The sequence below is a fragment of the Pseudopodoces humilis genome, chromosome 7 (assembly GCF_049639895.1).
Source record: "Pseudopodoces humilis isolate 2021_Gansu_Grassland_sample_001 chromosome 7, ASM4963989v1, whole genome shotgun sequence".
Taxonomy (NCBI): domain Eukaryota; kingdom Metazoa; phylum Chordata; class Aves; order Passeriformes; family Paridae; genus Pseudopodoces; species Pseudopodoces humilis.
In genome coordinates this window covers 54,472,447-54,490,222 of record NC_142206.1, presented here as the reverse complement: position 1 = coordinate 54,490,222, position 17,776 = coordinate 54,472,447, and the positions used below count along the sequence as shown (strand labels likewise).

The 17,776-nt window shown below is 43.5% G+C and overlaps 1 protein-coding gene across 3 annotated transcripts; it reads left to right on the top strand.

The window, feature by feature from the left end:
* The first annotated feature begins 406 nt into the window (after positions 1 to 406).
* TMEM179 (transmembrane protein 179) lies at positions 407 to 15,323 on the top strand. 3 transcript variants are annotated; one of them, XR_015773011.1, is made up of 5 exons: positions 407 to 708; positions 4,563 to 4,700; positions 6,254 to 6,332; positions 7,265 to 9,689; positions 10,007 to 15,323. XR_015773011.1 is itself a non-coding variant. In XM_088058339.1 (5 exons), exons 1-4 carry the CDS (start codon positions 407 to 409, stop codon positions 7,442 to 7,444), a joined length of 699 nt encoding a protein of 232 aa, XP_087914465.1. In that variant the 3' UTR covers positions 7,445 to 7,447; positions 9,612 to 15,323. The 3 variants fall into 3 exon arrangements, 2 of the variants coding, with proteins under 2 accessions (XP_087914465.1, XP_005520140.1); XM_088058339.1 differs by having other exon boundaries at positions 7,265 to 7,447; positions 9,612 to 15,323; XM_005520083.2 differs by having other exon boundaries at positions 7,265 to 15,323.
* Positions 15,324 to 17,776: the final 2,453 nt, after the last annotated feature.

The following is a 17,776-nucleotide window of genomic DNA, read 5'->3' as shown; positions in this document are numbered from 1 at the left end:
TCCCGCCTCCCACCTCACATTGCTCCCCCTGGGTCTCTCATTCCTGCATCTTTCCCTCCTGCATCCCTCCTCCTGCATCCCTCCCTCCTGCATCCCTCCCTCCTCCATCCCTCCCTCCTGCATCCCTCTTCCTGCATCCCTCTTCCTGCATCCCTCCCTCCTGCATCCCTCTTCCTGCATCCCTCCCTCCTCCATCCCTCCCTCCTGCATCCCTCCTCCTGCATCCCTCCCTCCTGCATCCCTCCTCCTGCATCCCTCCTCCTGTATCCCTCCCTCCTGCATCCCTCCTCCTGCATCCCTCCCTCCCTCCTGCATCCCTCCTCCTGCATCCCTCCCTCCCTCCCTCCCGCATCCCTCTCTCCACGCCTCCCTCTTTCCCTCCCCCTGCCTGCGCAGAGCCGCGGACATGGCGCTCAGCAATTTCCTCTTCGCTCAGTGCATCTGCTATTTCCTGGCCTTTCTCTTCAGCTTCATCGTGGTGGTGCCACTCTCCGAGAATGGCAACGACTTCCACGGCCGGTGCCTGCTCTTCACCGAGGGCATGTGGCTCAACGCCAACCTGACGGTGGAGCGGCAGCGCTTCACGGTGCAGGAGTGGGGGCCTGAGGCTGCCTGCCGCTTTAGCATCTTCACCGGGCTCCTGTCCCTGCTGCTGGCCACAGTGCAGGCCTGGAGGACCCTCTTCTTCCTCTGCAAAGGGCACGAGGAGTAAGTATCCCTGGGGATAGCCCATCCCTCCCACAGGCTGGGACACCTGGGAGCAGTCAGGGGGTGAGCATCCGGGTCATCCTGCTCCCCAGAGGGGTTTGGGGAGAGGTGCTGTATCGCCCGTGTCTGCCTGCACACACACCATGCACTCCCCAGCCGTGTCCAGGGCCTCTCTGGAGGATGCTCCCGTGCAGAGGTTTGGGGTGGGGGGTCAGATCCACTGCCGTGCACCCTCTGCCCTTTGGCAGTCTTGCTGCAGCGTGTGGCCACTCAGCTGCAGTGGGCATGGCAGGATTTGGGGGCTGTGGGGTGATGCTGGAGGCCGGGGCTCACACGTGCCTCTTGACCGTGGTCCCACTACACATCTGTGTCAAGGAAGGCCTTCCCCAGGTGTGCACTGGGTGTGTGAAAAACCTTGAAGCAACATGGTTGTGTCTGGGGGGCCAGAAGGGAGAAGTTGGTGTCTCCCCTCTATTTTTTGTGCTGCTTTTGCTGTGTACATGGCAGCTATTGCAGACGAGGACTATTGCTTGGTTACGACATGAGAGCAATGCTGCAGCAGCTCAGGGTGGCACTGAAGGCTGGTTCCTGTGGTGGGCATCCCACCCCAGCAGGTGTAGGGAGAGGCTTGGTGGGCCAGGCAGCAGCTCAGGAGCACTGTGATGTTCTGTGCTTGCCTCTCTGGTGGCTTGAGAGGGCAGAGGTCCCGGTGCAGATAACCCAGCCTCTGGGTGCTACAGGGCCGGGGCTGGACAATGCACTGGTGCCTGTCTAAACCAGGAAAATATTCTTCTCATGGTTTAGGAACTATGCCAAGGGTAAATCATGTCCAGGTCTATTTGGACTAGAGGCTGTTACATCTGGGCTTGGTAATCCTGGAGACTGGGTAGCACTGTTGTCTTTCTGGCTCTTTCCAGCCACTCTCAACCTGCCAGAATACTCAAGCGTTCTGCAGTACACGTGGACCAGAAACTTATTCCATATTAAAACTTACCTTACACTAAATACAATTACATACTTCTTAATATCGTTGAATTCAGCTTCCCCAGGTGATCCAAGACCTGTAGAGAGTTAATTGAATCTCAAGGCTTTGCAGTTCAGAGCTGGCTAATTTTCAGAAGAAACCAGCAGTAAAAACTCTGTAATGGCAGCATATAGATTAGATGTTTGGCCTGCTTCCAAATGTGGCTATTAACTTCAAAACTGTTGGGCAGGCCCTTGAGAAGTGTCCCTTTAGGAGTTGCTTTCAGGCTCCTTTGGGAGTTGTGCAGCACTGTTCATAGCAGGCAAGAAAGGCAGAACCCTGTGGGGTGATGGGGAGCAAAGATGGAGCAATCTGGGATGATGAGGTAACCACAGATAATCCCAGGAGCGTAAAACATGGCAAGATACTTGGGAACAGCAGTTTCTTGGTAAGAAAGAAGGTCTGTCCTGTACCACATCAGCCACTGTATGAAAGCAGACAGGGCTCATACTATCCTGATTTTAGATAGCCATTTGTTAATGGTTCAATTGGGCTCAAAAACATTTGTGTTTGGATGGAGACAGGAATGTCAGCTCCTCACCATACATAATAATTGCCTGTTCTGCTTAGAGGTAGCTGAGGAAGAACCAGAATGTGATAACTGATGGTCCTGCTGAGGAGGATCACTGCTACTGGGCCAGCTCCAGGGTGAGCCAGCCAAGGCAGTCAGGGTTAGTTAGCACCCCTTGCATCTTTCATGTGCAATGGTTTTAAATGACTGCTCATAGATAGTTATGACTGCTAAAAAACCTTCTTAAAAGAGTCTCAGCACCCCTTGCCTCAGCAGCCTGGGGCTCTTCAGCTCAGCTGATGGGTGGTGGTATAACTCAGATACTTCACTGCTAGGATTGCAAAGCAACTTTAAGCATAAACATTTATTATTAAAGGGCATTCACTCAATCTGCAATGCATAGCTTTAAGTTCTGATCTAGGGAAGAAAAATCAGGTGAGCTAGAAAGCCAAATATGCAGTTTTCTCTCAGGATGCCCTGGCATTGGTGATGGTTACTCTTGCCAGACACAAATCGAGTGCAAGACTGAGCCCTGCATTGTCAGTGGAAGGTCAGATGCTGGACCATGGAACCTCTTTTGCTGCAGGGTAGGAAACAGAGAGAGAATTGGAGATCCTGGGCTGTGATGACCCACTGAATAGTCCTGGTAACTGCTCCTTTTCTAGAGCTGTTACTAATTGTGGTGCCAAGTCTGTTTTATTCTGTGAAGAGCTCTCAGGCCACCATGCCATACTAAGGTGCACACAGAGGATATGATCTGACTTGAGCAGCACCTGGGATGAATCCAGGCTAGGTGTGAAGTCAGAGGGGCAGAGAACATGCAGAAATCTGGTTTGCTCATAGCAGCTCTCTCTGTGTGGGTGAACCCAGCACACAACAGAGGTGAGGTATCTACTTCACCAAGCCCAGCTAAACCAGAGCAGGATTCAGCTCATTGTTCATCCAGAAGTCAGGTATCCTGGCACCCAGCACCTACTAAATTCTATAGGGGCACTTCTTGAAGGTGGTTTATTTCAATTCTTTTCTATCAGTCTTGGGGTGGGACAACTGTCACTCAACTGTCACTTTGGAGAGAGCCTAGACAGCCCTTCTAAAGCCACACTAACCCAGGAGCAAACACCCTAACTCTGCTGCTAATTGCTTCCTCATCTCATTTTAAAAAAAATCTCCTGAGGTCACAAATATATCATGTAGAGCTTGTAGGAATTAGGATTGTCCAGCCCAGAACCTTCCAGGACTCAAACACTCATTTAAAAAGCCTCTTGGTTTTTCATTTAATGAACAACCAGGGAAAAGAAGTGACTGTGGGTTTTATTGTTCTCTGGGGTTAGTAGATTCCTTCTATCACCAACACAATGAGTGGCACTGGTGAGAAATTTGTCATATTCATCTTTACCACACACACTGAATAGAATGACCTGCCTCCCTGAGCTGCCAGTCTTTCTCCAGCCTGGAGCAGATGTCCAGTTTTTGCATAACATGACATTCCAAGGTACCCTATTCTAAATAGCCACTTAGAGCAGTTTCAAGTGGAGAAGGGCTTTGCCAAATGACTGAGATTAGAAACTTTTCGCAGCTAGAATTCAGGTGAGGAGTTAGAGAGCGAGGCTGGAAAATGAGTGAATGATTCCATGGCTTTATGGGAGATCTGTAAGCATCCCACCCCATCCCACTCTGGACGTGGCACGTGCTGAGGGCAGGCTGTGGTTGGGCAGACTCAATGGGGCTGAGGTAAATTGATATTCAGCTGGCAGACATAGCATCCTGACACCAAAGCCAGAGAAATCGTGGGAGAAGCTGGCCTGCTCTGTAAATTGCCCACAGAACTGAGATTCATGTCCTATGATAGCAGTACCTTGTGTTACATTGCTTAAAATGATTATAGCTATCAGTTCTGTGTTTTTATTTTTAGTTTCCCTCTCCTAAGCAATTTTTGTCCCAATTATCACTTAAGTCATGAAATAATTTTAGCTCCAGTTACTACATAATTTGAGCTAATGACATTTATTTTAACAATTTTCATTGTGATTTTCATCATTACAGCTAATGAAGGCCACATGGTGTATGAACAATCACCACTTATTATATAAAGTCACATCTTATGGTTAAAAAGGAAATCAAAATCAAAAGCATTTGCAAGCAAAGGTAATGTGACTCAAAATGAAGCCCAGAGAGTTTCAATGTATTAGGTGTTCTTAATTAAAGATGTGTTTCAAATGGAAACTGATATCTTTGTGCCCACTCTGTGCTGCTGGCAGAGACTGCTGATGTTGTGTTTCAGCTGTTTATGAGTTACATTTTTCTTCCCTTTTATTACAGCTCTTTCTTTTATGCCTTCCTGAATCTGCTGATCAGCGCCTTTGTGGTGTTCATCACATTTATTGCCAGCACTATAGTGAGTGTAGGATTTAACATGTGGTGTGATGCAATTACCGAAAAAGGAAGCATGCCAAATAGGTTAGTATTGAAGAATACATTGTATTCCTTTTATTTTTTTTTTTCATATAGGCACAATTGAACTGTGGTGTTACGAAGTGTAGTTATTACACGCAAGGTGAGCAAGGGGGAGAAGGCATTTGTAATATGAAAATCCAGAGTTTTTTCATGTGGAACAACAAAAAAAAGCAAATCAAACTTCTTTTCGTTTGTTTATTTAGAAGCCCACAAAGAAAAGTGTGTTTCCATCATATTTTGTGGTCTCTTTGAATCATGATCGTATGAAAAACAAATCCGTTATGTTAAAATTTTTTATTTCCAAAGGAATGTTAGATCTGGAGTTTTTCTAGTAATGGGGGGAGTGTGGCCTTGTGAGTTGGGCAGGGGGCTGGGGCTCAGGGCTCCTGGCTTGCAATCCTGGTTCTGCCCCCAGCCCACAGTGTGACACCAGACAAGTCACTTATCCCACCTGTGCCACAATTCATCATCAGACAAAAAATTTCGGGTAGAGTTCTATGCCTCGAAGTGATGCTGTGGATGCCCTGAGAGGCACAGAATGGCAGGCACTTTGTAAGTGCAAAGTACAGATGGCTGATGCCTTGTTATAGTCACAAGATGTACAGCTCCTAAAATGGTCCACTGTATCCCACGATGCTTATGCTCCTTGTAGGAAACATGATAAGTTGAGGAAGATTTGTTCCTATCAAACAAATAACCATAAAGAGAGAGAGGAAAATGTGACATTTTATGTCATATGATATTGAATACATGTACTTAAAGCATACATTTATGTTGCACATTGTCATATGTTGTAAAATGCCATAGTGAATGTTCTGTTTAGGGCTGCAACGATTAATCGATTTATTCGAATATTCGGTTAAAAATTCGATTACAAAAACCATCTAATCGAATATTCGGGTAAGAACCCAAGATGACCGACAGCACTGAAAAGGAGAGAGAAGAGGCTGCAGAAATCAACCAAGAGATAGAATGACAACCTCAAAATCCTGGGATTTTTTTCACACCAATAATGGTTCAAGTTATTTGTAAAATCTGTAGGCAGCCCCTATGTTACCATCAGAGTATCGTCTCCTTGCTGGAGCATCCGAAACAAAAACACAATTCCTTCTTCTGAGGCTTTTCCTGATGAAGTCAAAAGGTAACAGAGGATCATACACTTTGTTTCATTGAGGGGTGACACAACCAGCCTGGGGTGATGCCAGCTGCCAATCTGTGGGAGGCGAGGGGGAAGTGGGAAAGAGGGGTTTAAGGAGTCATAATAATTAAGGTTTAATTATTCTTAATAACTATTACAATTCCACTTATGGGAGATTTGTGTTATCACTTACCTAACTGCACTTTTTTTTAAATAAAGTAATTTTTATCTTAGTTTTAGAGAAGATAAGCAAGCAACCTGATGATTGCAATAACTTGAATATCCTTTGATAGAATGTGCCATTGTGACCGTTCAAAATACATTTAATATGTTTCATTTTATATTTGATTTGCCTGGAATACCTTAAATAATTTTCTTATTATTTTTTTTTTTTCCTTCCAAATGCTTTTCTGGGTAGCTGTGAAGAATTGCAGGATATAGATCTTGAGCTGAACTTGGAAAACTCTGCTTTCTATGACCAGTTTGCTATTGCACAGGTAGGTCAGACTAAGTCATGGTTCTACTCTAGTTCATTTGCCATTTGCTTATTGACCTGGGATTTCTGGAGCTGAACTACCATTCTCAGAAATCAATGGGAATGTTTCCACTGACTTCAGTAAGTGCTGGATCAGAATGATAGTGATGGGCAAATGTGCATTTTTAATTCAAAATACAGTTTTGAATACAGATATTTCAAAGCCTTACCCTACCACTGATCTTGTTAATCATGACAGAAAACTCATTGTGTATCCAAAGGATGAGGTCCACAAAAGTTGTAGCACTCTGGTGTCCTGGACCTCTTCATTACTGTTCAAAATAATTTCTGACCTGCACCATGCTGTGGGGTTCCTGGTTTTGCCTTCCTTTATTTTGACTGAGATCACCTAAGCTATATAAATATCAGACCACTGAAAATAATCAAAGGTGAATTCTTTCAGATAGGGCTGTTTTCTGATGAATCCATGAGAATTAGACCTCTAAGGCTATCAGACCTTTCTATTGAGTGTTCAGAGTCATTGATCAGAGTCAGTGAACACTGGGACATGAGCACATATTAATTTTGCAGGGATGATAGTCCCATCCCTGCAGGGCTGCCCCCTTACAAAGGCTTATGTTGTCTCACATGGAAAGAGGTATTAGCCTTCCTGGAGCATTCCTTGAAGGTAACCCCACCTCTTGGGCATGAGCCAATTCTGTGATTTGTTGCCAACATTGGCATCTAGATGCCCAGCTCAGGAATAACAGCATTTAGGAATGAAATATGCCATAAAAGAGACCCCTTTATATGAAGAACCCAGGACCTCCCTGGATTTAGCTTGGCATGACTCCATGGGTTTTGGGCCAGCTGAGGTTTTCATAATCACCTGGACAGCTGACTTTGTTTTTACAATACTGTACTGACCTCTTTGTGATTTCTTTCCTTCCCCAGTTTGGTCTTTGGGCTGCCTGGCTGACTTGGTTGGCAATTACCATTCTGGCTTTCCTGAAGGTTTATCACAACTACAGACAGGAGGACCTGCTAGATAGCCTGATCCATGAGAAGGAGCTGTTGCTAGGAAGATCCCCTTCACGATCCTCTTTGCAAGATGACAAAAGTGGCATGATCTAAAGTGTAAGCAAATTTCCAGGGCAGGATCTAGATTTTATTATTCAGTAGTGTGAGCTGAAGTTGAGTCAGGGTATTGAGTGTGTGAGATCTTTCATTTTCCTGAAATGAAATGTGAGTCACTTCCCCCATGAGAAATTGTTGGCAGAAATACTGCTATTAGGATAAAGAGAATGAAATGCCCTATGTGCCTATGGCACAGCAAACTTTCTGTCCTGTGCAGGCAAAATTTGTAACCTGCCCTCGTCAGCAGAGCTCCTACGTGCCATCGCTGGCTTTTGGGACAGGGGGCATTTTTGAGGACTGAGCTGGCAAGAGCAGGCTACAGCATCCAGGCTATTTCTTCAAACTATTCTTCAACAATAGCTGTAACTGGAGCTGCATTCAGTCCCTCCTCCCTCCCTCTCCTCCCTTTTGCCACTGAGCTGCCCCTGTTCTCTCTTTATCCTGGGAAGCTGCAGCTCTGGTTTGGGGACAGGCTCTCTCTGTCTCTGCTTTCACTGTGTATGGAGGCAATGCTGACAAACTCCTGCTCCTGCTCTGATTTTATTTAAAACATAGAGACCTGTGTACCACACCTGATATTTAATATTGGACAGTGCTAATGAATTCCATGAAAGCAGTATATTATTACAGCACCTGTCAAATACTGTGTATAATGTGGAAGGATGATGGAGAACTTCTGTGGTTTTTCTTCTTAGATTTTGGCATGACCAGCATTTATTATGACTCCTGAAGTAAAGTGTAGCTAGAAATTGCTGAAGCTTGCATACTAAGAAATTAAGCTGAATAGATAGTATTGATGCTTGTGCATTTATAAATGTAACTTGGTCCTTAACATGGTATACTATTCTGTTTTGAATATTAGAATTTATTTGTGATACTTATTTCATATAGGATATGCAAAATTACTGTAAGCATTTGCATTGTAGGTTTCTATATATAAACATAGCAAGGAGTTCAGACCACTGAGTTATTTTATAGGTATTTCAGTGCTGAATGGGTCCATTCTCCCCACTCATGGGCAGGAGTTCTAGGGCAGATGAATTTTGCTGTGAAAACAAAGAAAAATTGCTATTTACACAAAGATCACTGGTGACTTTGTTGTTGCTTTCAGTTTGGCTTGGCCAGTGCTTCAACAAATCAGGTGGATTGTTGAGATCAGGGGTAGCTCTGATAATTAAGAGTTACTCAGAGGAGTGTGGGATTTGCATGGCAGAGAAGTAAAGTTGTGCTAGAATTAAGCATTTATCCCCAGGTCCACATTACACAGAAGACCCAAAATCAGCAGAAAACTTAAGCAAACAGCTAAGTTCAGACTGAAGAAGACTGTCACTGTCTGTGGTACCTGTGTTTGAGTTGAGACTGAATTTACTGCTACAGAAGTGCGAATCACACACAATATACAACCTGGTAAATCAGAATGAGGGGAAAGAAGACAGCAGGCTTCTACCAACTCAGAGCTCAAGCCTGGAATTAGCACAAGCATGCAGATTAACTGTTGTCTTCTAGGCTCTCTCTGATGCTTAGTTAAGTACCAGCTTAAGCATTTCATTGAAGCAGAATTTGATGTCATGACAAATCCCTCAATTATTAAGCATTTTAGGGCATAAAAGCTGACATTGTATTTAACTGCCAAAATGTTCTCATAGGTTTAGAGAAAAAACCCTCCATGGGCCCTGAGCAGTGAACAGCCCTGTGAACATTGCTTATAAGCCCAGCTGGCCACAGCTCTCTGTAGAGAGGTCTTGCTCTTCAGCATGATTTCTGCCCTCAAGAGAAGGCAATTCCTTTGAAAGCTTTGCAGTAGTGGCTTTTTTTTGTAGTTGGGAGTTGACATCAGAGGAGGAGTCCTGGGGAGGGAATCAAAGATCAAGTTAATTAATACCAATTTAAAATTTAGATAGGACAGGACTGTCAGAGTGCCTTTTTTTTTATTCATTTAGTCTAATGGTTTGGATATTAGGAAAAATCTCTTCATTGACAGGGTTGTCAAGCACTGTAACAGGCTGCCCAGGGAAGTGGTGGAGTCACCATCCCTGGGTGTATTTAAGTGTAGATGTGGCACTGAGGGACATGGTTTGGTGGTGGCCTTTACAGTGCCAGGTGAATGGCTTGACTGGACGATCCTAGAGGTCTTTTTCAACCTAAATTTCTCTGACTCCAGTAGGAGATACCCTCTTGCAAGTACCTGAGTCCATTTCCAGTGAATGACCTTCTTCATACCCTGTAGAAGAGCTTGGGTCTTGTAAGTTAGCCTGTTTCCTATGTTTCCCCCGTTTCTCCAGTTGTAAAAGGCAGTCTCAGTTTCACTCAGCAGTGACTTCTCTTCCCACAAATTACTTCAGTGCATGCCTCTCTCCTTGTGTGGAACCGTGCTGCTGCTTTTTGTGTATTTTATGTATATGCCAAATCAGGCTTAGGCTGAAGTCATGTGTGGGCTGGGACCAGTGTTCTTGGTGTTTCCCGAGGGTTTGAAGAACCACAAGGCAGAAGATAACAAGTGCCTGCTTGTGGTTCTTCTCTGAGGTACCAGGGCCCAAGCCTTGTCTCTGGTTCTGACAGAGAGGATGCTGCTTATGGGCAAGGCTGTCTGGGGCTCATGCTGTCTTCTACCTCTCCTGCCTCAAGGTCTTTTTCCTCCTTTCCATTTCCATGAGAAGCAGCAAACACTGATCCTGGATTTGGAGTTGCCACACAAAATGAAAAGAGGCTGAAGTTCTTCTGTGAGTGGCCTGTGATTCTTAGTCTGTTTTTCACAGCTTCTCTGCCTTGACCAGGTGGGGTGAGGCTGGCACCCCCTTGCAAGCATCAGGGATGCTTAAAAGAAAGTTGTTTTTGATGGAAGGCCCTGTGTGAGTCAGAAGGCAGAGCATGTCATGAGAAGCTCTCTGGCTGACCCAAGGGGAGCAAGGTTATCCTGCAACTCTCAATTATTGGACACACTTGGTGGTTTTTATTTGCACTAAGTTTTCTGCAACCTCGTCTCCTAAAGCTTGGGCACTCAGGCCAAGCAAGTGACGCCAAGCTGAAAATGTGTTAGAATTGCGGTATAATTTATGGACACATACATACATACCCATGCTCTCCCTCATTCATTTTTCTCTTTTGTACATTTCTGATGTCTGCTTTGAGTCATCCATTGCCAACCAGCACATCGTGGGGCTGAGTCAAATATTGCATTTCTGTGACATTTCAATACCTTTAATTTGCCATGTCCAAAGGCAGGCCTCGGGGAACACTCTAGCAAGAGTTGTATTCAAAGAACTAGAACATTGTGTGGTACTTGTATTTATTTATTGCCACATGGTGGAAGGGGAAAAAGCTTTGTGACATTTCCAAGGCACTGGGGCTGTTGCCACTCTAGTGTTCTGCTGTACCAAATACATTCTCTGGCTACCATCTGTAGTTAAATTTCAAACCAATTCCCTGGCAGCAGTCCTCATTGGGTTAGAAGAATCTAAGCTAACAAGTGTCATCTGAGCTTTTAGATCAATACTGTTTATTACTATTTTTTATAATGGAGAAACAATTGCAGCCGTCTTTTGGAAAAGAACTTCATCATGGGTGCATTCATGCTCAAAACATCTCATATCACTAACCCATGAGGCATGTTTCAGCAGAAAAATTTCAGTGAGAATCACAAAAATAAGAGCACGGCAGTAGTGAAAACAGAATGACACATTTGTGCTATAGCAGCAATTCTATGGTCCCTTAAAAAGGGGGTGTTATAGTAACCAGTGATGGATGGTTGAGTGTACAGACCTTGTCATGGAAGCATTCTCTGTGTATGTACAATGTACACAGATAAACGCCAGAAATGGTTCCACTGCTCTTGTGTGATGTGGATAAAGGCTCTTAACAGGCAGCTTCAGCTGGAGTAGTTGCTAGAATGCCTTAAATTTCTATTCTTCCTTCTACTTAGCACCAGGACTCGTGCAATGGCAATGGTTATGATACACAGAGGTGGAATTGATGTGGGCAGAGTAGGAAAGCACTGGCCAATGCATAACTCCCAAAGCCTGGGATGAGTTTCTAGTGCAGGTTTGCAGGTGTTTTAATTCCTCCCCTTTATCTGGGTAATGTCCTGCTGCTAGCCTAAATTACTCCAGTTAGGAGCAGTCAGATTTCCCTTCAGGCCTTCACTCCTCAATATGGAACACTGCTGATTTAACCTGTGTAGTGCTCAGGATGGAAGCAGAGTTGCAAGGAAGAGGAGCTCACACTTTACAGTCATGGTGCACACAGCCTGGTCCTGGGTGTATGTGGGTTTTGTCATGGCCCTTCTCCAAAGCCTTCCCAAACATATTGCATGTAAAATCACTTGCACCATTTAAATTATAAAAATTTATATCCAGACAGTAAATTATACTGGAAAGACAGACAATATTTTGTGAAAATCAATCTGGATCATGAGAAAACTTGTGTTTTTAATTCTATATCAATGGCCTGAGTATCCTTGAGCAAGTGAGCCTCCTGGCTGTCCAGATCCTAAATCTGTGCCTCAGACCATTTCCTTTGCTGATGTAAACAGCCCATTTTTTTCTCTTGGAATGTTTGCTTTGGAGGCCACAAATGTCTTTTTCTTCTGGTTAGGCAATCTGGGAAAAGAGGAAGGTTTTACCTGCAGTGACAAAATGCTCATGTAACTTCATAAGCACAGAAATTGTTTTAGAACTATTTTTGCTCATGGCACTAGTGCCTTGAAGTACATGTTTCTATTTTTGTCCTCCATAAGAAGGAGGAAAACTATCCTAAGTTGTATTTTAGTACTCACAGATATGCACCTAAATGTTCTTTTTTATGGATTTTTTTTTTTAAATGACAAAATTCAACTCAGTGATTTATGAAGTTAAGAACTGCATAGAAGACAGCATTTTGATGCTTCCCTGATGTAGAAGGGAACTTCCCTCTCTCAGAAAAATAACATTTGTTTCTGAAAGGTTAGGATAGAATTTACTCAAGATATAGCAAGAACTGCTTATTTCAGTGCAGGTTTTCAATGAATAGTGTCTTTCCATCCTGTTGTTGGGAAGAGTATTAACATAGCCATGCTTCCCCTTTAGGGTTTTTTTGTTGTTCCTGCCAAAGAGTGTAATTGAACTGCTATTGCAAGCACAGATTAATAGGAATGTATTCACCTGAGTGTTTGAAATTCTCTACCTCTCATAGCTACTATAACTGCTTGAACTGTTACTGCACACAGTAGAGAGAAAAACCTGAATCCACGTGAGAGTCTAAATCCCATTTCTATAGACAGCTAAAGGATTTAGGATTTAATGATTAGCTTCCTGTAAAATCCTCATTTCTAAAAAGTGGGCATAAGTACCCGAGAAGTGCTGTGTGAATAGCCCTTTGCATTGGTCAAATAATGATTTCATTTTGGTTTGGGATTTTTTTTAATTTATTTTTTCTCACCAAAATAAAAAGCCAACAACTGCAATTTGTTAGACATGAAAGGTTATCCTTGAACTCTCTCTGAAATCCTCCTGCTGGAGCTCTTCTGCTTGGCTTGGGATTCCTAAATAACAATGATTTAGTGTGGTGGTTCTGGTGTTTATCAAGGAGATAAACTACTTGGAAGCAGGAGCTGCACACTGAAATAGCCAGAATTATTTGTATATGGTGGAATCCCAATGTGAAAAGGTTTTGTTCCCCCTTGACTCGACTGTGTTGTAAAGTGAGGGTTGAGACAACCAGCCAGGAGGTAAGAATGATGATTTGTAAGTACTGTTGGTATCTTGGATGATTTCTCACAGAAGTGAGTAAACCATCCTGAGACTAAACTACTCTTCATATCCTCCTTATTTACCCCTTGTTTCCCCCCAGATTTGGGCAAATCTGACTTCACTGTGTATACAGACTCTGGAGAGTTATTTATGAATGTGAGAAAAATTGCAGTCTCTATGGCATATTTTGTCAAAAAATAAGAAAAGAAGTCGAGGATTTTCCCTGTTCTCATTCAGCTTCTCTGGATTGTGACATTGAACCCTTCCCTTTACATAAGCCAGGCCTGATTTGGGTGATGTGTTGCTCTGGGAGGTTTCCAAGGCTGGTGCCAACAGTCTCTCCAGGAACCTGGTGGAGTTAGATGAGTGCTATGTTAAACCATAGATTTTAAAGCAGGGGAATGTTTGAAAACTGTCATGGTATCCCACATTACACAGCCCAGAACTCCTCACCACATCTCTCCTGCAGCAGAGAGAATTATTTTTCCCTATTAACACTGAAGTCCAACAGTTTGTGTCTGAAACACAGCACATCTTTCTGGGACACATGGGATCTGGATTGCATCAGTAAATCCATTCCACTTTCTAGGCTGCTGCAACATTTTTAACTGTGGTTGTTGAAACAGGGTTCAGCGTCTGACTTCATAAGGTGCTGGCAAGCTCCTTATTATTAATTCACAGTCTTTGAGAGCAGCAGGCAGTCCCTTTGCTCAGGGATGCTGAGATGGTCTGTGCTGAACAGCATCCCTCTGTGAGGGCACCACTGCATGGGGCCCACAGCCAGTGCAGACTGATGGTGTCAGAGCAATTCTGGTCAAACACTCTCTGATTAAAACAGCCCAAGCTATACAGCTGACAAATCAATATATTGAGATCTGAAGTGCACTCCCAAGGGGTTTTTGAACATTTAAAAACAAAACAAAAAACAAAACAAAACAACAATAACAAAAAATCCCAATAGTTCCAGTGAAATCCCTTCCCCCTGGATCTTTTCATCAGCAAAAATGTTTCTGCAAACCTCAGGGAGGGTTTTATTGTTATCAAAATAATTGGGCCTTACTTCTCACATCTCATCCTAGCAGAGACAAGGACAGGAGGACAGTGACATCAATCTGAACAAAAACAGGTAATGAGGAGTTAGTGCATTTCCTATGAGGGATTTCAGCTTTTGGGCTGTGATATGAGGGAGTGGTATGGGCACCAATTTCAGCCTTTGCTTGGCCTGCCCAGCCCCTGCCTGCTCGTGTGGCCTCTCAAACTGCAGAGCATCCTCTTGAAGCATGTACTGACATAAAGTCAGCTTCTGGAGAGAGCCACCTGTGCCAGCTCTGCAGGTTTAAAGGTGCTGACATTGCCACCAGACTTGGAGGAAAGCAAGATCTGGATCTTGGAGATCCAGATAGCCTACACTGGCCCTTTCTCCTGTGCAGCTTGTGACTTGCATGGGCAAGGAAAGACTGTTCCCAAATCTCTGTACACTTGGCATTTGTGAATGTAGCTTGTTAGCACCCATAGTTTTGAAAGGTTTAGTGGTTTTGTGTGGCAGATTAAGTCAGCGTAGAGCCTTTCAGCCTCTCTGAAATATGTGCCCTCTGATGTATTTATTCATGAACTACTGTCTCTTATACCCACCTGGGAAAAGCTTTATAAGAGCCTAGATTACCTGCTCTTTTTTTTTTTTAAATTTATTTATTATTATTATTTAAAATTTATTTATTTTCTTTTTTAATGCTGCTGAAAAGGTTCCTGCAATGAGTATTTGGGGAGGAAACTGAACATTTTTTCATAATTTGTTTAACCACTGAAAGCAGTGAAGGAGCAGATCCCTCACCAGTGTACATAGATTATCCTGTGAGCAACCACACCAGTCCACACAAGGGTAGAGCCTGGCCTCTTTTGAATATTATCTCTGTTGATTTGTATGGTCTTTTGCAGTGTAATGACTGCAAATTTTGAGCTTTAATTGCATGTGTTTGACAAAACCAGAAAGAGAGTGAGGTTTATTATTGTTTTGATACAGTCTCAAAAGGGAAGCTTTTTACTAGCATTTTAATACAACCCTTTGTAAATACCCGCAAAGAAAAAATGCTGAGTCCAATCCTTCTGCTAGTGGAGTCACTGAGTTTCCTCTGGCTTTAGTAGGAGCTGGGCTGGGTTCAGTGTATGTGGTACACTTCAGCATTACTGATAATGAGTTAATGTGTTTTATATATTGATGCTTTTTGCTGAACAGTGCATCGGCTTTTTATGATTTGGTGAAATATAAAAATAAATTATTTGAAAAGTCCATATTTCTGTGCCTGTTCTTTGAAGGTGAGTTTAAATTGTTACAAAGTAAGATAGAAAAAGTTTTCTCAGAGTCAGTGGTAGAGTCTTTGTACTCATTCTCCAGCCTCTCCATGCCACAACTTGTATAGTTAACATCAACCATCCTCAGCTGCCTGATCTCCTTTTGGTATCCTCTTCCAGCAGTTCACCCTAATGCCATTGGAGACAAGGAGAAAATGGTCCTGTGTCAAAGTGCAGCTAAAAGGCAGTTTGTTACCAAATGTAAGGGGACACCACAGGCTGAATGGACAGGCTAATTTTCTAAATGCCAGCTGTTTGATTTTTGTCATGTAGCATCAGTCTTTCTCTTCAGAGGTGGGCCTAAAGGTTCCTAACAGCTATCTTGGAGCAAGGAATTAATAAGAAACAAGTCCACACTATTTATTATCTTATAGGTTCCTGAGTTGGTCCTTGAGGGCAGCTGGTAACACCCCTTTTATAGTCACAAGCTGCCAGTTCTTCTGCTTGCTTCTATGTGGCAAAAGGCAGAAATGACAATTACAATTGCTGCTATGGGCTCATTTCCAGACTATCAGGGTTGGAGAGATGAAGGGAAGGAGGGGGACTCAAGGCAGGCTTTGGGACTGCCTTTTACTGGTGCTAATGCTGAGTGCATCAAAAGGTTAATGCAAAACCATCCAGTGTCATCTCTCTGTGTCTTTTTCTATCTCCTCTAATCATATGGGTATGGATATGCCTGCTGCTGCAATCAGGTGTTGCTGATGTGCCTGAAGAGGGTGTTGGCAGCTGCCCTCCAACAGTTCACACTGCAGGAATGCAGCTGAACACTGTCAAAACAACACCCTTCTTTTGTGGTCTGCTTATTTCTGTTGTGTGTTAGTTACATACTCAGTGCATAAGGGAATTTAAGCAGCACTTCCACCCTTAGCTATTAGTCCATTGTCATGCACAGACCTGCTACTCTCCCCTGGCCCTTTGTCTCCTGCCACCCCAGACACTGCTCCTGGGAATTCCTCCTACCCACTGGCTGCTTCAAAAACTGCACCAAGGGTCTTGTCCTACATCACTACCTCTTCCAGTCCTTTATATCTAAAACACAGCTATTTCCAAGCTTCATTGTACAATTGCCCAGAGCTGGTTGGCTGCAGGACTTTTGACTTCTGAAACAAGTCACCAAGCTGGCTCCAGTGTGGATTCAGGTGAGCATCTCCACTGTTTGCAATAAATTATGTACTCTTTCTCCTTTTTACCTCTATTGAGGAATTCTCAGGAGTTGTACTGAAGGCAAATATTACCCAACATGACCAGCAAGAGGATTATTACCCAACACAGATGATTTTATGTAACTTTAGAGATCCAAACTTATACAGGTGTCACACCCATTAAAAACACCACTCAACAAGAATAAGGAGAAATCACATCCAGCTCACAGTGGTGAGGAAAAAGCTATCATGGCTGAAGAATGAAGGGGCAGAGAGGTAAAAGGGCTTGCTTGTGTTTAAGGATGGATGAATGGAAAAGGATCTTCAGTGTGAGAAGGAAATAAAAGAGGTAAGTCCACAGTGAAGTTGTGCAGCAATAAAAAATTGTAGGCCCAGGAGATGGAATTTTTTCTCCTATTCCCAGTCATGTTAATGACCTACATTATTCACTCCCACATGCAATGGCTTTCTTAGCTTCAGCTCCTTCACCTACAAGATGCCACTGCTCTGCCAGGTTTTAACTTTTATTTATTTCAAACCTTCTGGCTTTGAGGCAAATTTAATTTGTCTTTCTGCTGCCTGCCAAGTATCTGACTGACCACTGTAAACAATCCTGACCTGGGAGACCTTGTAAAGCCATGGTGAGACCTCATCAGTGGTCTCAAGATAACTCAAGTGCTGCCTTTTCCCATGCCCAAAACAGTCCCAAACAGAGCCAACACAAAAGCCAAAAATAGCTGTTCCTCTGCTAAATATCCCTGACAGTCCAGATGTGATAGCAGTTCTCACACTAATAAATTGGGCCCAAGAAAAGGAACGTGGACATTTTCCATTTAAAGCAGGCTCAGTGGAAAGGTGGTCCTCTATCCATCTCCTGGGGAGCTGTGCAGGAAGGTGAGCACATATATGGTCTTCACACCAGCTCTACATTTTCCCTCACAGTCCTAAGAGGAGTCAGCCCAGAGCTAAAAAGAAACACCACTGATTTGCCAAAGAGTTCAACCTTGACATTAAAAACTCCACTAACATTAAAAAATGCTAACAGAAGTCGAAATGACCCCCTTGCTCCATGTACCAATCTAAACGTTTTCCCCAGAGATTCACCAGCACACATG